The sequence below is a fragment of the Schistocerca serialis genome, chromosome 1 (assembly GCF_023864345.2).
Source record: "Schistocerca serialis cubense isolate TAMUIC-IGC-003099 chromosome 1, iqSchSeri2.2, whole genome shotgun sequence".
In the NCBI taxonomy this organism is placed as follows: domain Eukaryota; kingdom Metazoa; phylum Arthropoda; class Insecta; order Orthoptera; family Acrididae; genus Schistocerca; species Schistocerca serialis.
In genome coordinates this window covers 418,271,959-418,296,471 of record NC_064638.1, presented here as the reverse complement: position 1 = coordinate 418,296,471, position 24,513 = coordinate 418,271,959, and the positions used below count along the sequence as shown (strand labels likewise).

The 24,513-nt window shown below is 44.7% G+C and overlaps 1 protein-coding gene and 1 long non-coding RNA gene across 3 annotated transcripts in view; one reads left to right on the top strand and one right to left on the bottom strand.

The window, feature by feature from the left end:
• The window catches only part of LOC126471989 (uncharacterized), a 512,362-nt gene that overhangs the window by 87,990 nt on the left and 399,859 nt on the right, over positions 1-24,513 (bottom strand). The gene's annotated exons all lie outside the window — the stretch shown is intronic.
• LOC126471962 (uncharacterized) overlaps positions 23,871-24,513 on the top strand; it is a 445,209-nt gene continuing 444,566 nt past the window's right edge. For both annotated transcript variants that reach the window (XM_050099902.1, XM_050099901.1), the window contains exon 1: positions 23,871-24,005. In XM_050099902.1, coding sequence (XP_049955859.1) covers positions 23,876-24,005 — 130 coding nt within the window. In that variant the 5' untranslated portion in view covers positions 23,871-23,875. The remainder of the gene's footprint in view (positions 24,006-24,513) is intronic.

The window sequence follows — 24,513 nt, the reverse complement described above, 5'->3', positions numbered from 1 at the left end:
CGGATCAACGTCTATAGGTATGGAGACAACCTCATGAATCCATGGACCCTGCATGTTAGCAAGGTACTGTTCGAGCTCGTGGAGGCTCTATAATGGTGTGCGGTGTGTGCAGTTGGAGTGATATGGGACCCCTGATAATTCTAGATACGACTTTGACAGTTGGCACATATAAGTAGCCTGTCTGATCACCTGCATCCATTCATGTCCATTGTGCATTCGACAGTTTTGTGCAATTCCAGCAGGACAATGCGACATCCCACACGTCCAGAATAGCTACAGAGTGGATCCAGGAACACTCTTCTGAGTTTAGACTTCCGCCGGCCACCAAACTCCACAGACATGAACATTATTGAGCATATCTCGGATGCCTTGCAACACGCAGTTCAAAAGAGATCTCCACCCCCTAATACCCTTACGGTTTAATGGACAACGCTGCAAAATTCATGATGTCAGTTCCCTCCAGCACTACTTCAGACATCAGTCAAGTCCACGCCGCGTCATGTTGCGGTAAACTGTTTCACCCAGCGTTACTGGAAAAAAATTGGATAAAATATACTCAATCAGTGTCACTGTTGTAACGTGTAAGATAAAAGTATCTCTGCATTGAAATATCGGTCAAATATATTCCAAGAACTGAACTGTACCTCAAAAACTGAACAGCCTCACAAGCACTGAATAAATGAAGAAATTCATCTTTGCTGTTATTTACAAAAAGAAAAAAACCTATCCCATATTGCACTGTGTATATACAGGGTGTTACAAAAAGGTACGGCCAAACTTTCAGGAAACATTCCTCACACACAAATAAAGAAAAGATGTTATGTGGACATGTGTCCGGAAACGCTTAATTTCCATGTTAGAGCTCATTTTAGTTTCGTCAGTATGTACTTTACTTCCTCGATTCACCGCCAGTTGGCCCAATTAAAAAAAAATGGTTCAAATGGCTCTGAGCACTAAGGGACTCAACTGCTGAAGTTATTAGTCCCCTAGAACTTAGAACTAGTTAAACCTAACTAACCTAAGGACATCACAAACATCCATGCCCGAGGCAGGATTCGAACCTGCGACCGTAGCGGTCTTGCGGTTCCAGACTGCAGCGCCTTTAACCGCACGGCCACTTCGGCCGGCTGGGCCCAATTAAAGGAAGGTAATGTTGACTTCGGTGCTTGTGTTGACATGCGACTCATTGCTCTACAGTACTAGCATCAAGCACATCAGTATGTAGCATCAACAGGTTCGTGATCATCACGAACGTGGTTTTGCAGTCAGTGCAATGTTTACAAATGTGGAGTTGGCAGATGCCCATTTGATGTATGGATTAGCACGGGGCAATAGCCGTGGCGCGGTACGTTTGTATCGAGTCAGATTTCCAGAACGAAGGTGTCCCGACAGGAAGACGTTCGAAGCAATTGATCGGCGTCTTAGGGAGCACGGAACATTCCAGCCTATGACTCGCGACTGGGGAAGACCTAGAACGACGAGGACACCTGCAATGGACGAGGCAATTCTTCGTGCAGTTGACGATAACCCTAATGTCAGCGTCAGAGAAGTTGCTGCTGTACAAGGTAACGTTGACCACGTCACTGTATGGAGAGTGCTACGGGAGAACCAGTTGTTTCCGTACCACGTACAGCGTGTGCAGGCACTATCAGCAGCTGATTGGCCTCCACGGGTACACTTCTGCGAATGGTTCATCCAACAATGTGTCAATCCTCATTTCAGTGCAAATGTTCTCTTTACGGGTGAGGCTTCATTCCAACGTGATCAAATTGTAAATTTTCACAATCAACATGTGTGGGCTGACGAGAATCCGCACGCAATTGTGCAATCACGTCATCAACACAGATTTTTTGTGAACGTTTGGGCAGGCATTGGTGGTGATGTCTTGATTGGGCCCCATGTTCTTCCACCTACGCTCAATGGAGCACGTTATCATGATTTCATACGGGATACTCTACCTGTGCTGCTAGAACATGTGCCATTACAAGTACGACACAACATGTAGTTCATGCGCGATGGAGCTCCTGCACATTTCAGTCGAAGTGCTCGTACGCTTCTCAACAACAGATTCGGTGACCGATAGATTGGTAGAGGCGGACCAATTCCATGGCCTCCACGCTCTCCTGACCTCAACCCTCTTGACTTTCATTTATGGGGGCATTTGAAAGCTCTTGTCTATGCAACCCCGGTACCAAATGTAGAGACATGTCCACATAACATATTTTCTTTCTTTGTGTGTGAGGAATGTTTCCTGAAAGTTTGGCCGTACCTTTTTGTAACACCCTGTGCAAAGGATGTGCATGACACAAATGACATTAGTTTTCCTGAAGATGAGTGCTGTTAAGGAGGTGAAGTTTACGATGGAATATAACAAAATATATAGACTCGCCATTCTGTTGGCTGGGTTTACAAGTATCAAAAAGGTTTTCGTGGAAGTGGTGAATTCGAGAAAACAAAAAAGAAGTCAGGGCTTTGAAATAGTAATTAACCACTCTGTTTTCGACAAATATGTGATAACGACGATGATGTGGCGGGAAGCGGGGGTGTCTGCTACTGGGCAGTGTGAAACGACACACAGCTGGTGCGAGAGTGGAGATAACGTAATTTTTTTTCAGACGATATACACCTATAAGTGATAGTCTAGAAATATTATTGTGCTTGGACGTAAACGTATTGTGTCTTATGTTCCAACATATCACCAGACGTTTGTGGAAAGTAATCAGACACTATTCACTAAGGGGAGATAGCTTTGACGTGGCAAATTGTGATTTCAATGCATCGTGGAGCATATCCAACGGCAAGCGGTGATAGATTCATTTCGTAAACAGTGCAGTGCAAGGATTCAACTGGATCTGCTATAGTGTACAAATAGGACAGGCAATATGGCTGTAACAAAATGGATACATACACTCCTGGAAATGGAAAAAAGAACACATTGACATCGGTGTGTCAGACCCACCATACTTGCTCCGGACACTGCGAGAGGGCTGTATAAGCAATGATCACACGCACGGCACAGCGGACACACCAGGAACCGCGGTGTTGGCCGTCGAATGGCGCTAGCTGCGCAGCATTTGTGCACCGCCGCCGTCAGTGTCAGCCAGTTTGCCGTGGCATACGGAGCTCCATCGCAGTCTTTAACACTGGTAGCATGCCGCGACAGCGTGGACGTGAACCGTATGTGCAGTTGACGGACTTTGAGCGAGGGCGTATAGTGGGCATGCGGGAGGCCGGGTGGACGTACCGCCGAATTGCTCAACACGTGGGGCGTGAGGTCTCCACAGTACATCGATGTTGTCGCCAGTGGTCGGCGGAAGGTTCACGTGCCCGTCGACCTGGGACCGGACCGCAGCGACGCACGGATGCACGCCAAGACCATAGGATCCTACGCAGTGCCGTAGGGGACCGCACCGCCACTTCCCAGCAAATTAGGGACACTGTTGCTCCTGGGGTATCGGCGAGGACCATTCGCAACCGTCTCCATGAAGCTGGGCTACGGTCCCGCACACCGTTAGGCCGTCTTCCGCTCACGCCCCAACATCGTGCAGCCCGCCTCCAGTGGTGTCGCGACAGGCGTGAATGGAGGGACGAATGGAGACGTGTCGTCTTCAGCGATGAGAGTCGCTTCTGCCTTGGTGCCAATGATGGTCGTATGCGTGTTTGGCGCCGTGCAGGTGAGCGCCACAATCAGGACTGCATACGACCGAGGCACACAGGGCCAACACCCGGCATCATGGTGTGGGGAGCGATCTCCTACACTGGCCGTACACCACTGGTGATCGTCGAGGGGACACTGAATAGTGCACGGTACATCCAAACCGTCATCGAACCCATCGTTCTACCATTCCTAGACCGGCAAGGAAACTTGCTGTTCCAACAGGACAATGCACGTCCGCATGTATCCCGTACCACCCAACGTGCTCTAGAAGGTGTAAGTCAACTACCCTGGCCAGCAAGATCTCCGGATCTGTCCCCCATTGAGCATGTTTGGGACTGGATGAAGCGTCGTCTCACGCGGTCTGCACGTCCAGCACGAACGCTGGTCCAACTGAGGCGCCAGGTGGAAATGGCATGGCAAGCCGTTCCACAGGACTACATTCAGCATCTCTACGATCGTCTCCATGGGAGAATAGCAGCCTGCATTGCTGCGAAAGGTGGATATACACTGTACTAGTGCCGACATTGTGCATGCTCTGTTGCCTGTGTCTATGTGCCTGTGGTTCTGTCAGTGTGATCATGTGATGTATCTGACCCCAGGAATGTGTCAATAAAGTTTCCCCTTCCTGGGACAATGAATTCACGGTGTTCTTATTTCAATTTCCAGGAGTGTAGAACGACCTCATCGGGTCCCCTAAGCAGATCCTCACGTATTCTTTGTTGCATTATCGACTGTGATGTTTATTACAATACACCAACCCATATCGACGATGTCTTTCAGAACCTTTTCATCCGCGGGAGCATTGTTGCTTATCACAAAGTGCCGGACGCCTGTGCTTTACATTTATTTGAGAGAGTCTTGACAGGATACAGCACTTTACAGAAGCGCTGACTGGAAGACTTAAGTGTCAAATAATTACCTAGAACTGAGGAGAATTGAGACATCCACCTGGTATGACTCTGAACATATCATAATGTATTTGGATGCTATACACATATAAACGATAACTGCGCTCCTTGCCTGCAATGTTTATGTGTTGCAGTGTAATGTTACTATGGCTTACGTTCCGAAATGTGCAAAGAAAATGAGTTTGTCCAGTCGTAAGTGAGGTACAGGTTTGGTGTGGAAAATTGCGATTTCAACGCATCAGTAGCCGTAATGGGGATGATAGATTCTACAAGGAAAAATTATGTCCAGTCATAAGAATAGTATAGATACTGCAATCTCCAGAGCCACAGTCGTCAGGAGGAGGTATTTCCGACACTATGCTCATTGTTTAATCTCACCAGACTGGCGCTATGGTCTTAATATTCAATTGTAATTACACTGCTAAATATGTGGCTGGTTTCCTATGACCATTCTGGCTGGCGTGCAGGTGTGTGCCAGCTAGTCGGTGACTGGTACTAATTGACATTTCCAGCTTATGGCGGGAGCCGTCACTGAGCTGCCCAAACTGGACAGGTGGGGTACAAAGGTGCAGCTGAGCTAACCGTGTCGCCCACTTGGCGGGTAAATAGCGAATTAATAGTCTTTATGTGTTGGACAGCTTTGTGATCACATGTGTTGTGAGTATTCTCCACAGAAATTTAAGTAGATTCTATATGGCGAGTGTTTGCTGTAAACAATTATTTCCTCGTATGTAAATTGACCGGTTCACTGCTGGTACTGCCATTCTACACATTTCCCCACACGAGTGGGTGCAGATCGATGATGTTGAGAGGTGGCAGAAGCACCCTCTCATACTTCTACCTTACTCTGAGTAATTCGATTTTCCTCTCTAATTGCATGCGGTGAAATGTTGCTATTCCTTCACACGCGGACTTCCCACGCAGCGTCTCTCGTCAGCCGGGTGGTCTGGTGACAGGCGTGCTCTGCTGATCTTGACAGGGTTAAGCCGACGGGTATGGGGGAGTCGAGTGAATGCTTTCCAGACGCCGACATTGTCATAATAGCGGCAGAGACACGCTCGCAGGGGCCTGAAGGAGCGGCTGGGCTAGAGATTCCGTTACTTCGCAGAAACTTAGCGAAAACACTTTCTGGCGGGCTACCAGTGAAGCGTGGGAATGACTTGTGTTCCAAAGCAGTCTTGGCGGGCAAATTCCCGCGTTTTTTGCAAAATCGTAACTGTGATTGGCTTGCTCAGGGCACAGCTTCGTGACGTAGCAAAATCGGCGCAGAAATTGGCGCCAAGAGTCTCCATTGGTGGAATGGTAGTGCTTCGGCAATAGAGTGGAATTTTTCGCCGGTTTTCGAGTTGCTGATTGGAACGTTTAACCACGGCCACTGTCGTGGGGGTGGGAATGTTCTGTGTTCGGTTTGCACGGGTGCTCTTGGGGTAGTCGGCTCTCGCCTTTCGGTTGGAGTAGGTTACAAGACTGAGCTCTCGCTGCTCTGGATAGCCTGCCTTCCGTTGGCTGTCTAATATACTTTTATTTGATTGTAACTGTTTAACGAAGTTGCTGATGTTTCGACTTCAACGTAACTTTCCGAGTACAGTTGGCAATTGAGCGTTCTGTGTACAAGCGACCTATGTTGTCTGTCTTGGGCAGTTTTGGCTTAAAGTTGACTGTATCGGAGTTACTGTGTGACTTCGCTTGTTAAAATCAATCACTGTACTGTCAGTGATTGTGTGGCGAGCCTTCTTCGTCTGCCCTCAGAGGCGCATTTGTATTGATAGGAAGTCTTTAATCTGGAACAACCAGACCAGGACAATTTGTTTCGGGCTATACTCGCGACATTATCATCACCATGACGGGCGTCGAAGCAACCAGCCATCGCTTCCGGTACGCCAGATCGTGTCCTTGCAGTTAAGAAGACAGATTGGTAATGTATGTTCGCACCACCAGCAGATTAGGGAATTTGCACTGAGATAATCAGAGCTCAGCAGAGCGCGCCTGTTCATCTTTATCTAACTTTGTTCTGTCTTGGGTGTTCATTGTCTGAGTTCTCACTACTGTAGCAGCAATTAATGTTGGGTTGGTTGTGTGTTTCTCTTAAGATTTGAGTTGCAAGGGATTTGCTCCACATACCACTTCGTCATAAATGTCACAATCTAGTTTATGGACAACTTCACCTTCACAGAATTTATTTGAGTATCCAATCTGATCCACTTTGATGTATTGTAAATGTTTCATGTGTTTTGTTTATGATTTTGAGTTTAGTCATAATAAATCAAATTGTTATTTTGGACATAACTTTCATTCTGTTAATCGGTAGAGCAACCCTTTCATTTCTCACTACGTTACTGAAACTTTCCTTTATTTAATTCATGTCTATCAAATTAAATTATTGCAGGTGCCAAACTCTTTTCTACTCCACTTGCAGGGTCGATTACAGTCAGTTCGCGTTTCTTCTTAATCCATGTGCAACAGCAAAAGTAGGAGTTAGAAAAGGGGGGGCTTAGAGCATCATTTCAATATGAAGATTCGAGAAGAATTTAGCGTTAAATACACTGCTAGCCCCGGCACCTCGCAATGTTTCGTTGAACGGTTCGCTTTCTGACGCTTGCTGATGGCGCAGCGTTGAAATCTGCAGCAACTTGCGAAAGGTTTGCACTTCCGTCACGTTGAACGATTCCTTTCAGTCGTCGTCGGTTCCATTCTTGCAGGACCTTTTTCCAGCCGCAGTGATGTCTGAGATTTGATTTTTTCCAGGATTCCTGATATTCATGGTACACTAGTGAAATGGTTGTACGGGGACCACCCCTACTTCATCGCTACCTCGGAGATGCTATGCCCCATCGCTCGTGCGCCGACCATAACTCCACGTTCAGACTCACGTAGATCTTGATAACCTGCCATTGTAGCAGGATCAACCGATCTAACAACTGCGACAGACACTTGTCTTACGTAGGCGTACCCGACCGCAGTGCCGTATTCTGCCTGTTTACATATCTCTGTATTTGAATATGTATACCTATACCAGTTTCTCTGGCGCCACAGTGTATATTTACACTTGAATATATATTATGAACACCGCTGTACAGGCTCCGCAAATAGTCTTCGATAGAGAGAGTTCTCGATGCTACACGACGCATACTCGTAGCCCACCTGTGGGTGGCACCTTCCATTGTGCAATATGGATAGATTTTGGATCTTAGGCTTCACAATCGGCAACCCATTGCCCCCTCTTTCATAAACTTCTTGTTATGTGGAAAGACACCTTAAGGATTATCGACCACATATGAGGATATGTCGAATTCATTACCGTGGTACCTCATCACTGCATACAGAACACAGTTCTTCACCAATCAGTGAAAGCTATCTGTATCTGTATCAAGCAATTTAGGATCTATGAAATGAATTTTCACAGATTCATAATGAAAGTGGTGCATGTGGAGTTCGGAGTATGCACATCCCTACATAAATAGGTTTGTAATCTCTACCGCAATCTTCGCCACCTCCACAGCAACAAAGTTTTTAGAATTTGGTCTGGCAATGTATTTTCTGCCGCCATAACTCCTGTCCCATTCGGTTCTAATCAAAATTTCACGTCGTTCCCTAAAATTCTCTTTTGTTTTGCCGAAATCTGTATTAATCATCAGTTTATAAAAATCGCTCTCAAAGTCACGTGTTGTGTAAGTTCTCAGTCTTATAGTCAGATTAATATATTCCTTCAACCAGGGGGACTGATTCTAACTAGGACCATCTCCAAACTGAGACACTGCTTGAGATTACGTTAATGAATAATATATCTCCGGTTATACCCCAGCGTTGTAATCTGTTTTGGGGTGGAGCCTCCTCGCTAAACTAGTTGCTCCAGACACAGCAGCAAATCGGCACGTGAATCATGCAAACTAATAGGATATGTGAGTTCTGCCTCCACCACATACCCTACATCAGAATCAGCTGCCATAACCCCTTGATTTTTACACCTAATCCCTTGCACTTGTCTTCGGGAACTCACTGAAACTCACCAATCGGCAATAACTGTTGCAGGGCGTATAAGTCATTCACATCCAAATACATTATGTAACTCGAATCAAGGGATGCGTGGACTCTGTCACCCACCCATGGCTTATTTGCCTTGGCGTGTCTATAGGGAAATTGGCAAAGTCCCCCACGGATCCCTCGCTCAGAAAAGAAGTGTGTCAGCATCGGTCAATAATTCAATGCTGCTCGTCGTTTTCTTGAGCATTGCATCCCAAAACAACCCAGGTACCATGTAATAAAATCCGGGGGTCCAGAGAATATATGGTAAAGCATAGGCTCCGGAATTTCTCGAAAACATCCGCAAGCAAATATACATCTGTTTCCATTCAAACCGTGCATACTCTTCAAAACAGGTGATGTTGAATTCCCGCCAGACATTCACGGCATACTCATACTCCGCCTTCGTTATAGCATCACTTGTAAGGTTGCTGGAGAATGTAGTCATGTCAGGCAGCCTGGTTTCGTTGGGTTTTTCCATACTATTCAGATACTCTCAGCTACAAACAAATTTTTCCTTCACGGGAAATGAAGCTCAAGTGATGCATATCCTCCCAAGGTAGAGTTTCAACGAGTTTTTGGAGTGATGCCTGCATAAAACGTAGGGTGTCAAGGAAACGGAGCTTAATTTTCAGCGTCCTTCGTTTGGAGGAATAAATATATTTCTCAACGCCCTCAGGTAGGACACTGACCTGCTTTTTCTCCCAGCCGAAATCAGCCAAGTGCTCAACAAGAAATTAAGCTTCATACCCGCTTAAATTGTGGAAGAAAACGGATATATGCCGTGGTAACTGGTACTTCAAATTACACGTATTGTGAGCTGCGCCACGGAACTTCCTCATAATATGACATTGATCCCTACATTTTTGTATGAATCTACCTACCTATCAGGATGTCCTTGGCCTGTTCATTCTCCTCTACTATCATAAGCTGTATCGCACTAGGACAGTGACTATAATCAACACACTAGGACAGTGATGAGAATCAGCAGATGGCAATGTCGTGTTATCAAAGTAGTGGCTAAAAGAAGCAATGAACAGTAGCATTGGGAGACAAGATCTCTTGCACCCAGAAATCAGCTGGAGGCCCCACGAACACGTTACATGATGAGAGATCCACCCTCTGCTTCTAATCGGTGTTCGCTCACCCTCCATTAACACAAGAAAACCAGCAAAGTGGAAAAATTGATAAAATCTCTGGAAAGGGAACAATGATGATGAGACAGCAAACTGCATCCACATCATGGGCAGTAATAGGCCCCTGGATCAGAGCAGGCGACAGACCACCCCTTATATCACTCAACTGGCTGATGAGGCCACTGTGCCTTACCTCACAGGCAGGAGTAGAAATCATCTTCAGTGGTAAAATGTAAAATGAAATCACCCACTTTGGCGTTGTCTACTAGCATCTGAGGCAGCATGCCAATAAGATTACGGTTTCACTGTAAGGTGACCAAGCCAGGGCAATCGAGCAGAGTGGGCCATCATTAAAATGGGCACCACTACGACAATGGGATGGATCCTCACTTTGTAGGACATGACCATGGGTCAGCCAAGTTTGGCCAGTGCAAAGCTGACAAAGAATGGTAGATTTTCTGTGGGAAGCACAAAGGGAAGACTGCCACATGATAATTTTCCCATTTGCAGCTTGCAGTTTGTTCAGAGAAAACAATGCACACACCATTCCATGCCTCCAACAACTGATAGCATAGAGTCAGTACAAGGATCGGTTCCTGTACCCCCATTTCTAAAGTTGGCATCCTGATAGCCAACTTCGCCAAACAGACAACATGTTAGTTCCCTGGGATCACAACATGACCTAGGGTTCAGCCAATGATGACGAACCACTCAGTAAGAGGGAGGTCAGAGAGTAGATCCTGGACATTCAAATCCAATAGGTGTTGAGGACAGTGCTGGTCAATAGCCTGACGACTATCCAGAGAGTCCTTGCTGATTAGGAATGTCTCCCCAGTGGAAGAACGACTGTCATGGAGGATCTGAGCAATGTCCACCAATTCTGCAATGAATACACTGCATCAATTCAACAAGGAGCATAGTTCACTGCACCTTGCAAATGTGTAGGAAAAACCAGATCGTAAGCCATTAGTGTATACTACTTCCTAACCCAGAGATGCATCAAGGGCAGCCAGGAAGAGTCAGCGAAAAACCATGGGGTCAAAGGAGTCGTTCATTTGAAAGCACAGGTCGAGACAGATCTGAGGATGGGGTACACACCTTGGAGGCATATGCAACTGCTCTCTCACAAGTTGCGACCAAGGGGGAAGTTGAAGTTCAGAGCAGAGATACTGTACGCGAATTGTGATCTTGATTCCAGTCATTCACTGCTGTTTCGTGAGGTGGACTTTTCTACCAGTAAAAAGGGGATGATAGTTCACATGCTCAGGGGAGCTGAAAATGTGTATCTCGTAATTGTGTAGCAGTCGATGGTGCCTGGTATGTAGTGGAGGGACCCCACCTCTGCAAGTACGCTGTTCACAGGGCTGGCCCAAATAGCACCTCTCACAAGTCAGACTGCACAATTATGTTTCAGGTCCAGCAGCCACAATGCTGATGGCAATGCTGAGCCATGTACCAGACTTTCATAATAAGGATGGGACAGGTCCAGAATTTTGTAAAGTTGCAAAAGTGTTGAGTGGTCTACACTCCAGCTGGTATTACTGAGGCAGCAAAGAGTATTAAGGTGTAACCAGCATGTTCACTCATGTTGGCGACGATGGGGATGTCACATCAACCAGCCATCAAAGATAGTCCTGGAAAGTGGTAAGGCTCCTCCACATTGAGCAACTGGTCGTCATGTTAGAGTTCTGGTTGAGGATGGACAGTATGGTGACGACAGAAGTGCATGATGCATGTCTTGTGGGCTGAAAACGAGAATCCATAGATGGGAGCCCTTTGAACAGCTGCCAGCAGTTAGCATTCAGCAAGACTCACAGTGGAGTAGCAATAATAAATGCAAAAATCTTCACCATACAGGAAGAGTAATGTGGAAATCACAGCTACAGCTAGATCATTAATAGCCACTAGAAAAAGGGGCACAGTCAATACAGAACTTTGTTGGACCCCATTCTCTTGTATATGGAGAGAGGGCAGCGGTTCTATGGGAAGTACCAAGATGCACAAAAAAAGTCACAGTGTGGGAAGAAGTTCTGGACAAAAATCAGAAGACCCTAGAGGCCCCACTCATGCAAGGAAATGAGGATGTGATGGTGCCATGTGTGTAGTAAGTCTTATGCAAGCCTAAGACCATTCTTGACAGAACCAGCCCTGGGATGGAACCAAAAGATTTCAAGACTCAAGGTGACAACTTGGTCGCCAGCTTACCAACATTGGAACAATTTGTAGAATACAATAATGAGACTACTTAGGCGAATGTTGTCTGTATCAAGGGGGAGTTTACCTGGTTTCACTACCTGGATGATCATAACTTCTCACTACTGAGATGGAAACTCACCTCACCCCAGATACAGTTGAATGTGGCAAGGATGTGACATAGGCAATCGACCGAAAACTATTTAAGCATTTGACTGTGTATGTGGTCTGGCCCTCTGGCAAAGTCAGGGCAAAGAGCTAGGGTACTGAGGAATTGTCACTCACTGAACAGAGCATTATATGCCTCCAGGAGATGCGCAGTGAAAGGTTCTTGGATTCGCTCTATTCGAGGACACAAAAGGCCAGCTGCCACTTCTCAGATGCAGAGGCTTAAGCGTAATGCAGAGCAAAATGTTTAGCGACAGTGTTTGGGTCAAGAGAGATAAACCATTGAGGGAAACACCAGGTACACACAGGGGAGCCTGGTGCCCATAGAGGTGTCAAACCTTTGTCCAAACCTGCAAAGGAGAGGTATGCAGTCCAATGATAGTAATATAACATTCCCAGAATTCTTGTTGCTGTCGTTTTATTAGATGGTGGATCTGGGCATGGAACCATTTAAAGGCAGTGATGTGCTTCATAGAAAGATGTCACTTATGGTATTGAAGAGCCCATGTACAATCTCTAAAGGCTATGGGAATTTCTGAAGTCCACCATACGGTACTGTCTTCTAATGGGGGTATCCCGAGGAACAAGGCCTACTGCTGATAGAAAGGCTGTGGCTCTACTCTGGACAGCTGCATCAATGCTTAGGGTAATGGCAGAGACAATGATATGTCAGTCAGAATTGTTGAGAGTCCTTAGGGGTTGACACCAAGGTGGGTGATGCTGAAGGAGGGGCAGGATGATCGGAAAATGATCACTGACTCTCCACTGGATAGAAGGGAGAAGGCCAAGGCTGTAAATGGAATGATCAGTGGTTCAAAATGGCTCTGAGCACTATGGGACTTAACTTCTGAGGTTATCAGTCCCCTAGAACTTATAACTACTTAAACCTAACTAACCTAAGGACATCACACACATACATGCCCAAGGCAGGATTCGAACCTGCAACCATAGCAGTCGCACCATTCCAGACTGTAGCGCCTAGAAGCGCTCGGCCACCCCGGCCAGCGAAAGATCAATGACCAAAGAAGATCCATATGGCGCAATGAAGTGTGTGGAGGCATCAGTATTCAAGATACAATGACTGAGCTCTGTGAGCAAAGTTTCAATAGCTTCACCATCGCCAATGGTTGCAGTTCCACCCCACAAAGGATTGTGTACATTGAAGTCACCCAAACTGAGGAAGGATGTGGGAGGCTGAGAAATCAGTGCAGAAAATGTGTTTTGAGAGACTTCACCATTAGGATGTAGATGGCCATTATAAATGGTAAAATCCAGAGATATCCTGACATGAACTGCTACAGCCACCCAAGTCATATTGAGTGTCATGTGCTTCCTGTCCAGAATGTTCATGTAAACTCTGCACAATGCTCTGTCATAGCAAGCTTGATTTCTAAAGCAGCCAAAACAGCTGCAGAGGGTAGGGGTTCACTTCACTGGGAATCAAGTTTCGAGGAGGGCAATGCAGAAAGCAGGAGAAAAACATAAGAGGCATCATAGATCAGCCAGATGATGGAAAAAACTCTACATTTTAACTGGGGGTCATGCTATCAGTATTCTGTAGGAACATGAAGGGACCTAGGAGGCAGTTCATGCTCGAGCGTCGCCTCCTTATACTAGTTGTGAGGATATGGCATCAATACACATCTATTCTGAAGGCAGCTTGTGTAGGGCATCCAGTGCTACAGAGGCCACCAAGAACACCACCTCAGGTACTAAGTCAGAAGATGCGGGGTCCAGTGGCAGGGGGCCACTGGAGGTCCTTCATCTTGGTAGTCTTCTTTTTGTACCTCTTCTCCTTGGCTGACTTCAAAATTTGGGTTCAAATGGGTCAAATGCCTCTGAGCACTATGGGACTCAACTGCTGGTCATTAGTCCCCTAGAACTTAGAACTACTTAAACCTAACTAACCTAAGGACATCACAAACATCCATGCCCGAGGCAGGATTCGAACCTGCGACCGTAGCGGTCTTGCGGTTCCAGACTGCAGCGCCTTTAACCGCTCAAAATTTGGGCTGGTCTGTCTTAGTCCCAGGGACAGAGGGGGAATGCAAAACCCTAAGACCAGCAACCTGTGCCTCCTTCACCCAGTGGCTGGTACCCACTGGCAGATCAGCAAAATTCTTGGAGGGGAGCATCCACAGGCACCCCTTGTGGTGTGGTATGCTGGAGGAGGGTGCTGCCCTTCTGTCTGTGGGTTGGGGCTGATATCCCCTGTTGGTTGGGAGTCAATGACCCCAAAGTGGGTTTGGGGGAAACAGTATGAGGAGGGCCCCTAGCGACCAGGGGACCAGATGTAGTCAAGTAGCCCAGAGGGTTCAACATAGAAGGCATGAAGGGCGACAAAACCATCACTAAACAGGATGACACCATTGTAGCTGTAGCAAATGTGATCATCATACTTACACAATTACAACACTTACATTTCTTCTTGGCCTCCTAATATGTAAGTGAGTCAGGAGTGTTGGGTCCTTGGATTTTCTTTTCTCTTTGGAATATGGTGGAATCTGGTGAACAAGGGGATCAGTTGACAGACAGGAGCACAATGACTACAGATAGGGCTGGCATTACAATGTGAAGACGTGTATCTGAATTTCATACATCTGAAGCACTACATGGGAAGGGAAAAACACATCATCTCCTTGATATTTCACACAATAAGTCACCTTCAGAGGTCAAGATGAAGGCTCATCATCATCCCAATTGTCCTTTGATCTCCATCAAACACAACAGACAAATTTCACACCACATCACTACAAATTTGCTTATAACTCGTCATCGGACTGTAAAAGAAGGTCGTGGTGGAAGATTATATCCTGAACCATACTGAGGATGTTGTGGGGATTGATAGTTACATGAATGTCATCCAGCTTATCACAGGCGAGCAGTGCCCATGTCTGAGCAGGGAATGCTATTTTAATCATAACTGAGCCATTTTTTATTTAGAAATTGCTGCTACTTTTCCAAACCTGTCCTCAAGGTGTTTATCAAAGAACAATGGATTTGTGGGTAATAAGGAATCCCTATTGATTCTAGAGCAAATTCAGTATTGTGAGGAGCGCTTCTCCGCTTCTTTTTTAGCCCTATGTTCCTCCCATGGTATAGCTGGGGGAGGAAACCTTATGGGGTCACATTTCTTCACATTGCAGTAATCCTTTCCTTCAGAAGAGACTGCTGAAGCCATGCAGTCACCAGCAGCCGGCAGGAGTGGCCGAGCGGTTCTAGGCGCTACAGTCTGGAACCGCGCGACCGCTACGGTCGCAGGTTCGAATCCTGCCTCGGGCATGGGTGTGTGTGATGTCCTTAGGTTAGTTAGGTTTCAGTAGTTCTAAGTTCTAGGGGACTGATGACCTCAGAAGTTAAGTCCCATAGTGCTCAGAGCCACTTGAACTTGAAGTCACCAGCAGAAGAAAATGTGAGGTGTTTCATTTGCGAGTCATCCGTCTTGGTACCACACACTCCAACCATACCAACAGCTACCTGACTAGGTAAGTACTTCCCTGAATCCCCATACCGCAGCCATGACAGGCACGAACTCCTTGGTGTTCATGATGAGTTACCAGTGCACTCACCGACAATGTGATCCCTATGTGGTCTGGGAAATCACTGTGCATGTACTTGACGACCCCCCACACAACAGGATGGTTGCCATGTTGGCCTTTAGGTAAATTACCTCAGCCACAAGGGAAAGGTGCAAAGAGAGAAAGACGCAAAAATGGGATGTAAAGTCCGCACTTCTGAACAGTTTAGATGAGGAATGGTAGGTTGTAGTGAAGTTGTAGTGAAGGACGAAAAGCTGTATAAAGTACCAGAAGAGATAACAAAACGAGTGTCCAAAATCATATACCAAATCCAAGCATGGTCAGCAACAAGAAGATCATCCAATGGAAAGGCAGAAGGGGAAAAAGAGTAGTAAAAAGTTGGACTAGCAGTTCAGGAAGGTAAGTAGCTTTATAAGAGCCAGGGCTCCTTGGGAGGTGCTTTCTTGTATTGAAACTTAATATTATTCACAGCTTATGAAACTTTTTGTGGATTTTCAAATTTTGTAATCAGGGTTGTTTCTCTTTTCATCAGGGTTGTTTCTGTTTTCATTGGTGTTGTCCTGCAACGAATTAGTACCAATGAAATCATTCTTAAGGAAAATTGTTTATAAGTATACAGTGTGGGGCAAATAAAAATGGCCTTGAGTAGTGGATACGGCTGGATGTGACTGTGTGCATATAACCACAACCCTATAATTACTTCCAGCATGATGGACAAACTGATCCTACAACTGACTGAACCTTAGAGCACATTTACACAATTTTCACGCCAAACAGAGTTGTCAGCAGAGGTCAGTCTGGTTGCGGACCTAGCTGGCCGCCAAGGTCACCTAAACATGCAATTACTTTGTGTGTGGAGCCCTCAAGTCTAATGAGTATCGCAGCAACCCCAATAGTCTTCAAGAACTGCAGCAAAACATTTCGGATGAGACTGCAGTAATTCGAGCAGTCCAGCTTTGATCCATCTTCAGCAACTAACTAGTGCCCAAAAGTGTCAAGAGATGAACGGTAGTCACTTTCAACATCTTATATAGTACTGTATTTCATTTCCTATGCTCTTTTTCTATGTACACTGGATCTGTGTTCTCTGGACCACTTTGGTTTACTCACAATGTTCACAGTATAACATCTGCTGATGCTAAAAATAAAAAAGCGAATCGTTTTCAGTGAATGAGCCCTTTAGTTTGAGTATAGTTAGAACATGAAAAGAGTAATATCTGCAACGGCTACTGACCAGTAGGGTTGACCAATAAACTCCCCTTGCTCTTCATTTGTTGCTCATCATTTATGATGTTCAGATAGTAGTTTATGTAACTGGATATTATTCATAACTATTCTTTAGACCCAAAACCTCGTTACACAAGTGGGAAAAAATTCACTGACCTTTCAAGTACAGTCAATGGGCAACCGTTAGCGTCACTGCTTCTTTGAAGCGCAATTTACCAAGTGTGAGCCAGCTTATCTGACATACCGGCTGTGGAGATTTATTCTTCCTGACGATGGTGTAACTGAAAATAGGCCACATTACGGAATATGCTTAGCAGCTATGCGATAGTGGATTTACTTCCTGGAGTGGTACAGTTATCCCGCTAAATTCACTTTATTTAATAAAGAAAAAATTATCTTAACGATATTCACTTAAGTTGAAATATTGAGTAATCAAATATATGATTTTGATTCCAGGGAGTGGATTCCGTGCAGTAAACACAACTTATGTCATACTTTATGTTGCGAATTATCTGTGCTGACAATCACTATGGCAATAAGAGTGTAGTACAGGTAGTACTGACTCGCTAGCTAAGAGTCAACACACTCGCTTAGCGAAGAATAAGTATCTTTGCTGTTGGTTCCGATATGGATGGAGATGTACATAGTTCTTCAGCTTTTTACCTATTCGGTTACATAGCTACAAGAAGGAAATCTTAACTTCTCCATCTTAAGTCTTTTAACAACCGCGAGTTTGAACCACCTAGATACAAGGCTGAAAAAATTAAGAAATTCCGACATTGCACTGTTGTTAAAACTTGCGTTTTTTCTGCTTATATCGACGTAACATTTCGTTTTTTGTGAGCACACAATGTGATTGATTTATATTTGGCATTGTATGATTCGTTAATCACGTTTCTTCATCTGTAAACACTCACTACCACATTCTCATACCTACATGGAAATCCTGTGATGCTACATGAGTACGACCCAAGACTGCACAGACCATTTCGCGGTTAAAAGTATGTAATATCTTATTAATTCGGGAATATTTCGACACACGGGTGCTATGGATACTTAATGTTTTTTTAACGTAATCTTTTTTCGCAAAGTTGTCATGATAAGTTTTAGTTCATTTGGATCAGTATGAGGCATATTTAGTAGCGTTTTTTCGTTAGTTTATTAAACAAACGAGGTAAAAGTAAGAGAGAAATTAACATTGCACTTTGTGGACTGAAGTTGGCCTATGCTGGAGACATTGTTCTTGGGAATCAAGAATTATTTCCTTTTCATGAAGCTAAATTCGGTGGTTATATCCCCGTGGCCATCCTGACTTACTTTTTCCGTGATTTCCTTGGATTAAATCGATTAAGGCTCATGCTGTGATCTTTTCTTTGAATGCGCACAGCCAATTTTCTTATTCGTTCTTCCCAGTCCAAGCTTCCGCTTCATCTTTAATGACCTCATTGCAAAAAGGGTGTTCTATCCCAATAGTTCTTCCTTTCTGTTTTCCCAACATTGCCCACTGAAAGCAAGTGTCACACCTGTTCGATGGGATTCATGTTGAGTGATCTGGGTGGCCAAATCATTCTCTCGAATTCTCCAGAATGTTTTTCAAACCAGTCGCGAACAGTTGTGACCTGGTGACAGGGTGCATTGTTATCCATAAAACTTTCAACGTTTTTTGGATACATGACATCCTTGAATGGCTGAAAACGGTCTCCAAGTAGCTAACATCCACAGAACCCAGTCCATTTCATGTAAATACAGCCACCACTTGTTGCACAGAGCCTTCTTAATAACTTGGGTCCATGGCTTCGTGAAGTCTGCGCCACAATCTAACCCTACTATCAGCTCTTATCAACTGAAATCGATGTATCTGACCAAGCCAAAATGTTCCAGTTGCCTAGGGTCCCAACGAAATGGGGAATCCAGCCTGAAACGACACAATGCGAATTTGGATCGAGGAGAGAAGCACAACAAGGTAATCTGTGCAGTTGTATGAACTGCTGCGCCAAGGTAGCTTAGTGGCTAACGTACCTGCCTAGTAAGCAGGAGACCCAGGTTCGATTCTCGACCTTGGTACAAATTTTCGTTCGCCGCTTCAGTCTATATACATAAAAATGTATTTATCTTCGTATCTGATAATGGCGTAACAGCCGAAAATCAGTTCGTGTAACAAATAATAAATGTTTTAGAATATTACACCAATGTTCTTTGTGTTTCATTCATAACTGAATGATTTACGTGACAGAGTTACGAGAATAAGTTCTCACAGATGGTAATGAGAGTGGTAAAATTTTTGAAATATCTATTACTGAAATAAATTTGAGTTTACAAGTGTTAACGAATTCCTCCTCTCTAATAACATGTTTAATGACATTTCCAATATCATGGTATTAATTTAGCTCTGTCTTGATTGCCGCATAAAGTAGTATTCTCTAGCGGTCTCCTTCGGTAATCATTTTGTGTAGTCACTTGACTGTAGCTAACACAGCGTAGGGGACCTGCAAGAAAGTTAGTTATGTGGGCTATATTCAAGTCAGGCGGAAAGCAATTCATGTCGTTTGGATACTTTTGAACATGTTAGTACGTGTTCACGATCCAGACGTTACCAACAGCAAAACTAAAAAAGATGTTCTTGTGTACGATGACAGTGATTATTTTCAGGGACTCAACATCATGGTTATACGCACTCTTGCTGGATATGAATGTACGCATTAAGCGAAACGAACAAAATTATTCTCCATAACCAGTCTTACTGCGACGATGTTCGATGGACATATATTCGCAGCTTTTTAAAGAAAGTCCAGTATTAGAACACCTGCCCCTGTCAGCGTTTAAGAGAGCAAGAAAAGCTATCCCTCTGGACCAGACTAGCGGGATGAATCAAGCCTTCCAGCATCCAGAAACAGCAAAACGGCCTGATCTAGTGCTGTCAGACGCTAAGATCGCGCCACAGCATTCCACTAGTATATTGCTTTCTGTTAGGTGGATGGAGACAAGGAACTGATCACTGGAACAGAAGTCATTTACACTTTCTTTGAAGAAGTATCTCCAAGAGCAGGTGAGCTTATTATGAGAACCACCCTGATGCTGTCCTGAAATATGTAATTTTACCCAGACTTAGAAGATACAAGTTTTCTAAAAGAACAGATTCTCTAAAACACCGTTGGAAAGCACTAGGGGAGCTCGGAGGAGCACTGTGTCCGTTGATGTCTCTAGGTAAGGAAATTGGGATGGGGGGTAGGGGAAGGACGGGGGGAGGGAGGGGAAAAAATGTTCTTGAATGAGATATCTGAGAAAGTGACTGTCCAGTAGTTTGCAAGGGTATGAGTCGACAAAGCACATCATCATTACCGTGGTGCATGAACCAACAGAGATACATACTTGATCCTACCTTTCTATCGCCAATAGGACCCGAGGTATGAGCCCCACAAGAATCTCGTTTTTATGCGCGGCGTTTTGGACATATTATATACGTCCTGATGTAGACGTAAATGTCGTTTAGTGATAAAATGTTTTTAATTAATCTAAATTAACTAAAAAATATTGCAGTTACAGTTTTGTACAATACTCTGTTGGCGGAGTGTCTGTTGAGGGATTTGGAAGATGTGGGGGAGAGCCGGCCAGAAATCGACGTCCGGTGGTATCTGTGGTCGTTATTGTTCAGATGTGAAGCACAGTAAAATTATATTAGTGTTGAGTTGGCCAACACATTCTGTGTGGGTGCATTTCCACAGGTCCTGTAATCCCTGTTCACTCCACTGAGGACTTCAGAATCATCAGCTAATCGTTTCATTTACATTCTTCCACATTGAATTTTAATCTCTCTTCTCAAATTCTCCTTGTTTCACTGCTTTTTCGATAACCCGGTTGAACTGTAGAAGAGAGCCGGCCGGTGTGGCCGTGCGGTTAAAGGCGCTTCAGTCTGGAACTGCGTGACCGCTACGGTCGCAGGTTCGAATCCTGCGTCGGGCATGGATGTGTGTGATGTCCTTAGGTTAGTTAGGTTTAATTAGTTCTAAGTTCTAGGCGACTGATGACCTCAGAAGTTAAGTCGCATAGTGCTCAGAGCAATTTGTAGAAGACAAATAATGTATCTCAGCCTTACGCCCTTTTAAATCTGAGCACTTCTCTTTTTATCTTCCATTTTAATTGCTCTATCTTGGGTCTTTTACACATTGTATATTACCTACCTCTTCCTATAGCTTGAGAGGCATGCAGGCCAATAAAAACCAGAAGTGCCTCCACAGGCGTCGCTATAAAGGCCACTGTGAGGCTGAAAAGAACATCCTATTGCAATCGTCATAATTCCGTTAGTGATATTACAAGTCTATCTCACTCTACGAAACTATACATTTATTATTGGACATGTTACTATCTATCCTATTACCAGCAGTAAACATTTGTTAATGTTGAGGGTCAACTGTCAATTCCTACACCAAGCTTCGATCGTATAGATAAATATTTACTGAAAAATGCTGTATGTATGATGTAAGTAGTCAGATACGGAGATTAACGATCCAGTATTTATTATTTATCATTTTGATTTGATAATAAATATCGCATTCAAATAAAAATAAATTTGTTACTAGTAAGACTCGAACGTCTAAATGTTTTTTTACTTAATAACACTTGTGAATGTATTAATTTTTTCTTCAAAAGGCAGTTTTTAAAGGATAGTATTACACTACTTTAGCAAATTGATGGCCATACACTGACCTTCAAACCTCATGAGTATCAGTGGAACAGATGAAGGCTACTGCTAAAAGCCACTATTGGTCCATATTCTGTGCTCAGTAGGCTGTTAATTGTGGCCACAGAGGATAGGTGTAATATCTTGACTACATTAAATACCTACTTGTGTTATGCTGCTTCACTCATCCATTTAGTTTCCATCCTGTCGAAGACCTAAATCCTGTGGCGGACTATGAACCCAGACTAGAGTTTTGCCGGTGGCTTCTGCAACGTGTTGCACGAGATCCCGACTTCCCCGCCATTGTGTTGTTTATCTACGAGTGCACCTTCCATCAGGATGGCCTTTACAACACTCGAGACGTTCATTACGGGGCAAGGGGAAATCCTCATGTCACGTACGTCCACGGACACCAAGAACGATTTTCGCTCAACATTTGGGCAGGCATTGTGGGTGACTATCTGATTCTGCCAGTCCGTCTACCTCCTCGACTTACCGGGGCAAATTACCTTCACTTTTTGCAAGAAACTCTGGACATACGGTTACGATGTGATTGCAGCATGATAGGGCGCCCGCACATGCTGTCGCAGATATTTAAATGAACTCTTCGACGGCAGGGTAATTGGCAAAGGTGGTCGTAGGACATTGCCCCGCGATCACCATATCTCACGCCACCGGACTTTTTCCTGTATGGATTCTTCAAGGTTCTAGTTCACCCACCCGGACGCGAACTACCTAGACACGAAGAGGAATTAAGGGATCCCATTCAACATGCCACCAATCACATCAGGGCAATGCTAGGAATCTTTGAAAGAGTTCAACAAAACACCGTTCGACGTTACCAAGCTTGTGTCGCGTCAGAGGGTCGCCAATTCGAGCACCTGCTTTAAGTAAACGATCTCGTAGCTACAAAATAGGCCCTTTTCACGGCCAACACAACTTGTAAAAGACTTTCTGTACGCGAACTAATAGCTGTTGACGGGTTTGTTCCCAGAACGTCTTATCATGAAACTACAATGAATGTGTCGGAGCCCGGCGGATTCGCTCCCAGGCCCCCAGAGTGGAAGGCTGGCGCGCTGTCATCGAACGTGTGGGTCGCCTTGGATACATCGCGATCTCCGGCAGGCAAAGCATTCGCGGTCATGCGTTATCCTGAGCATCCGGCAACAGGGCAATCCCGCGTCCAATCGGAGCGCGTGGAGCCGAGTTTCCGTAATTTAAAAATTGTGCGTTGTCGACCTACACAACATTAGTAATTTTGGTTTCTACTGGCATCAGCTACCCTGGGTTAAAATTTCGTGACATAATTTCCCACCACCCTGCATAAATATATATTAAACTGGAAAAAATACAACTGTCAACAAATTAAGAACCACAGTTTTAAAAGTGTTTCATTCTACTTTCAGTTTATTTTGTTTCAATATGGGTATCAACTCTTTGTTAACAAAAGGCCTATGAGCTTGTTGCTGTGTGTTAAAAACTATATAAAAGAAGTTATTCAGAAAAAGAGTGTGAATGTTACACATTTCAAGAAATTTAAAATTTCTTTGTCTAAAACAAAACACATTTTTGCAGTTGTTTGATATTTTTAAGTGTGAAAACATCATCAAACAGTAATTTTTGAAGGCTTCTTTCCCTAATTTTCAAGTAGAGGACCCCTGGGTCTTCCTCCTCTTCTGGGCAGCCGCCCCCACCTATAAAACTTCATTAATCCGCCCCTGATTGTACTTCACGGTGTGATTTATTGTTCAAGTTCCGAGAACAGACATTCGTAGACAAGTCGATCAATGTATTGCTTGCTCATACGTATATCTCGCAAAAAGGCCAAGGAGATTCGAGCTTATCGTCAGTCTTTTTTCCCGAGTACCATTCACCATTGGAACAAGAAATTGGCGGAGAGACTACGTACACAAAATACCCTCCGCCACACAACATAGATGTAGATAACTGCATGCTACAACCAAAATATTGCCTTTGAATTTACTAATGGAGCTTTCCATCTCGTTGAGCAAAACGTGTGACTCATGCAAAATATCGAAACTATTCTAGACAATTAAGGTAAATATTAAAAATAGAAATTTCCGTATTATTAGCTAGTTTTTAGGACATAAGGTGGAAGTGCGCTGCCGCTCGTTCAGCAGCAGGTGGGAAACGCGAGCGGAGTTGCACACTCTCCGGGATATAGTGGGTGGGAGCTGTGGCGTGTTGTTCGCCCCGCACGCGTTTAAGGGCTCGCCCTGCGTGCGAGGGAGGGGAGGGGACGGCTCCCTCCTCGGCGGACGGCGTGTTGCTGTCGCGGGCCCCCGGCGCGGCTCGGAGGCTCAGTGCGCGCGGTCGCTGGGTCGGCGATGGCGGCCACCGTCTCCAGCGCTCGACACCCGCTCTCGCAGCTGGGGCTACCGCTGCCCGTCGCCTCCACCGTCCTGTTCGTCCTCGTTGCCCTCTCCGTACTGACTTTCAGTGAAGCAGCAACGGTCGGTAAGTCGTCTTAGGTGTCCACTGTGCACTCTCTTTCCTAACAACTTACCCCCGGGGTTTACACAGAAAACCAACCCTTGTTACTTTGATACAGTACTTTAAAAACTTACTTTCGGTGTCGAAACTACGGTATCTAGGATCTCCAAAAAATGAAAATTAGGTGGTGATAAGATTGGAAGTAAAGAGAAACATTTTATTTCCTAAAATGTGTAACTGTGTCCTTACACTGTTTTTATATCTTGTCTATGGTAAATGTCAAGTCGATGATGTGTATAAACGTGCCTCACAGTTGACATGTTCCGAAAGAAAGTATCTCAAATGAAAACCACAACGATACTAGAAATATCAAAGTAAATACATCACTTTCGGTGAGATGATCTATCTGTACGCAGTAAAATTTTGTTTCCTTCCACTTCGAATAAGAAACAAAAACCACAGAGCTTTTTACTTGTGAGACCTCGAATATCAAATGAAGCTAAAAAAAATCGTAATAATTTTGTTTCAGATG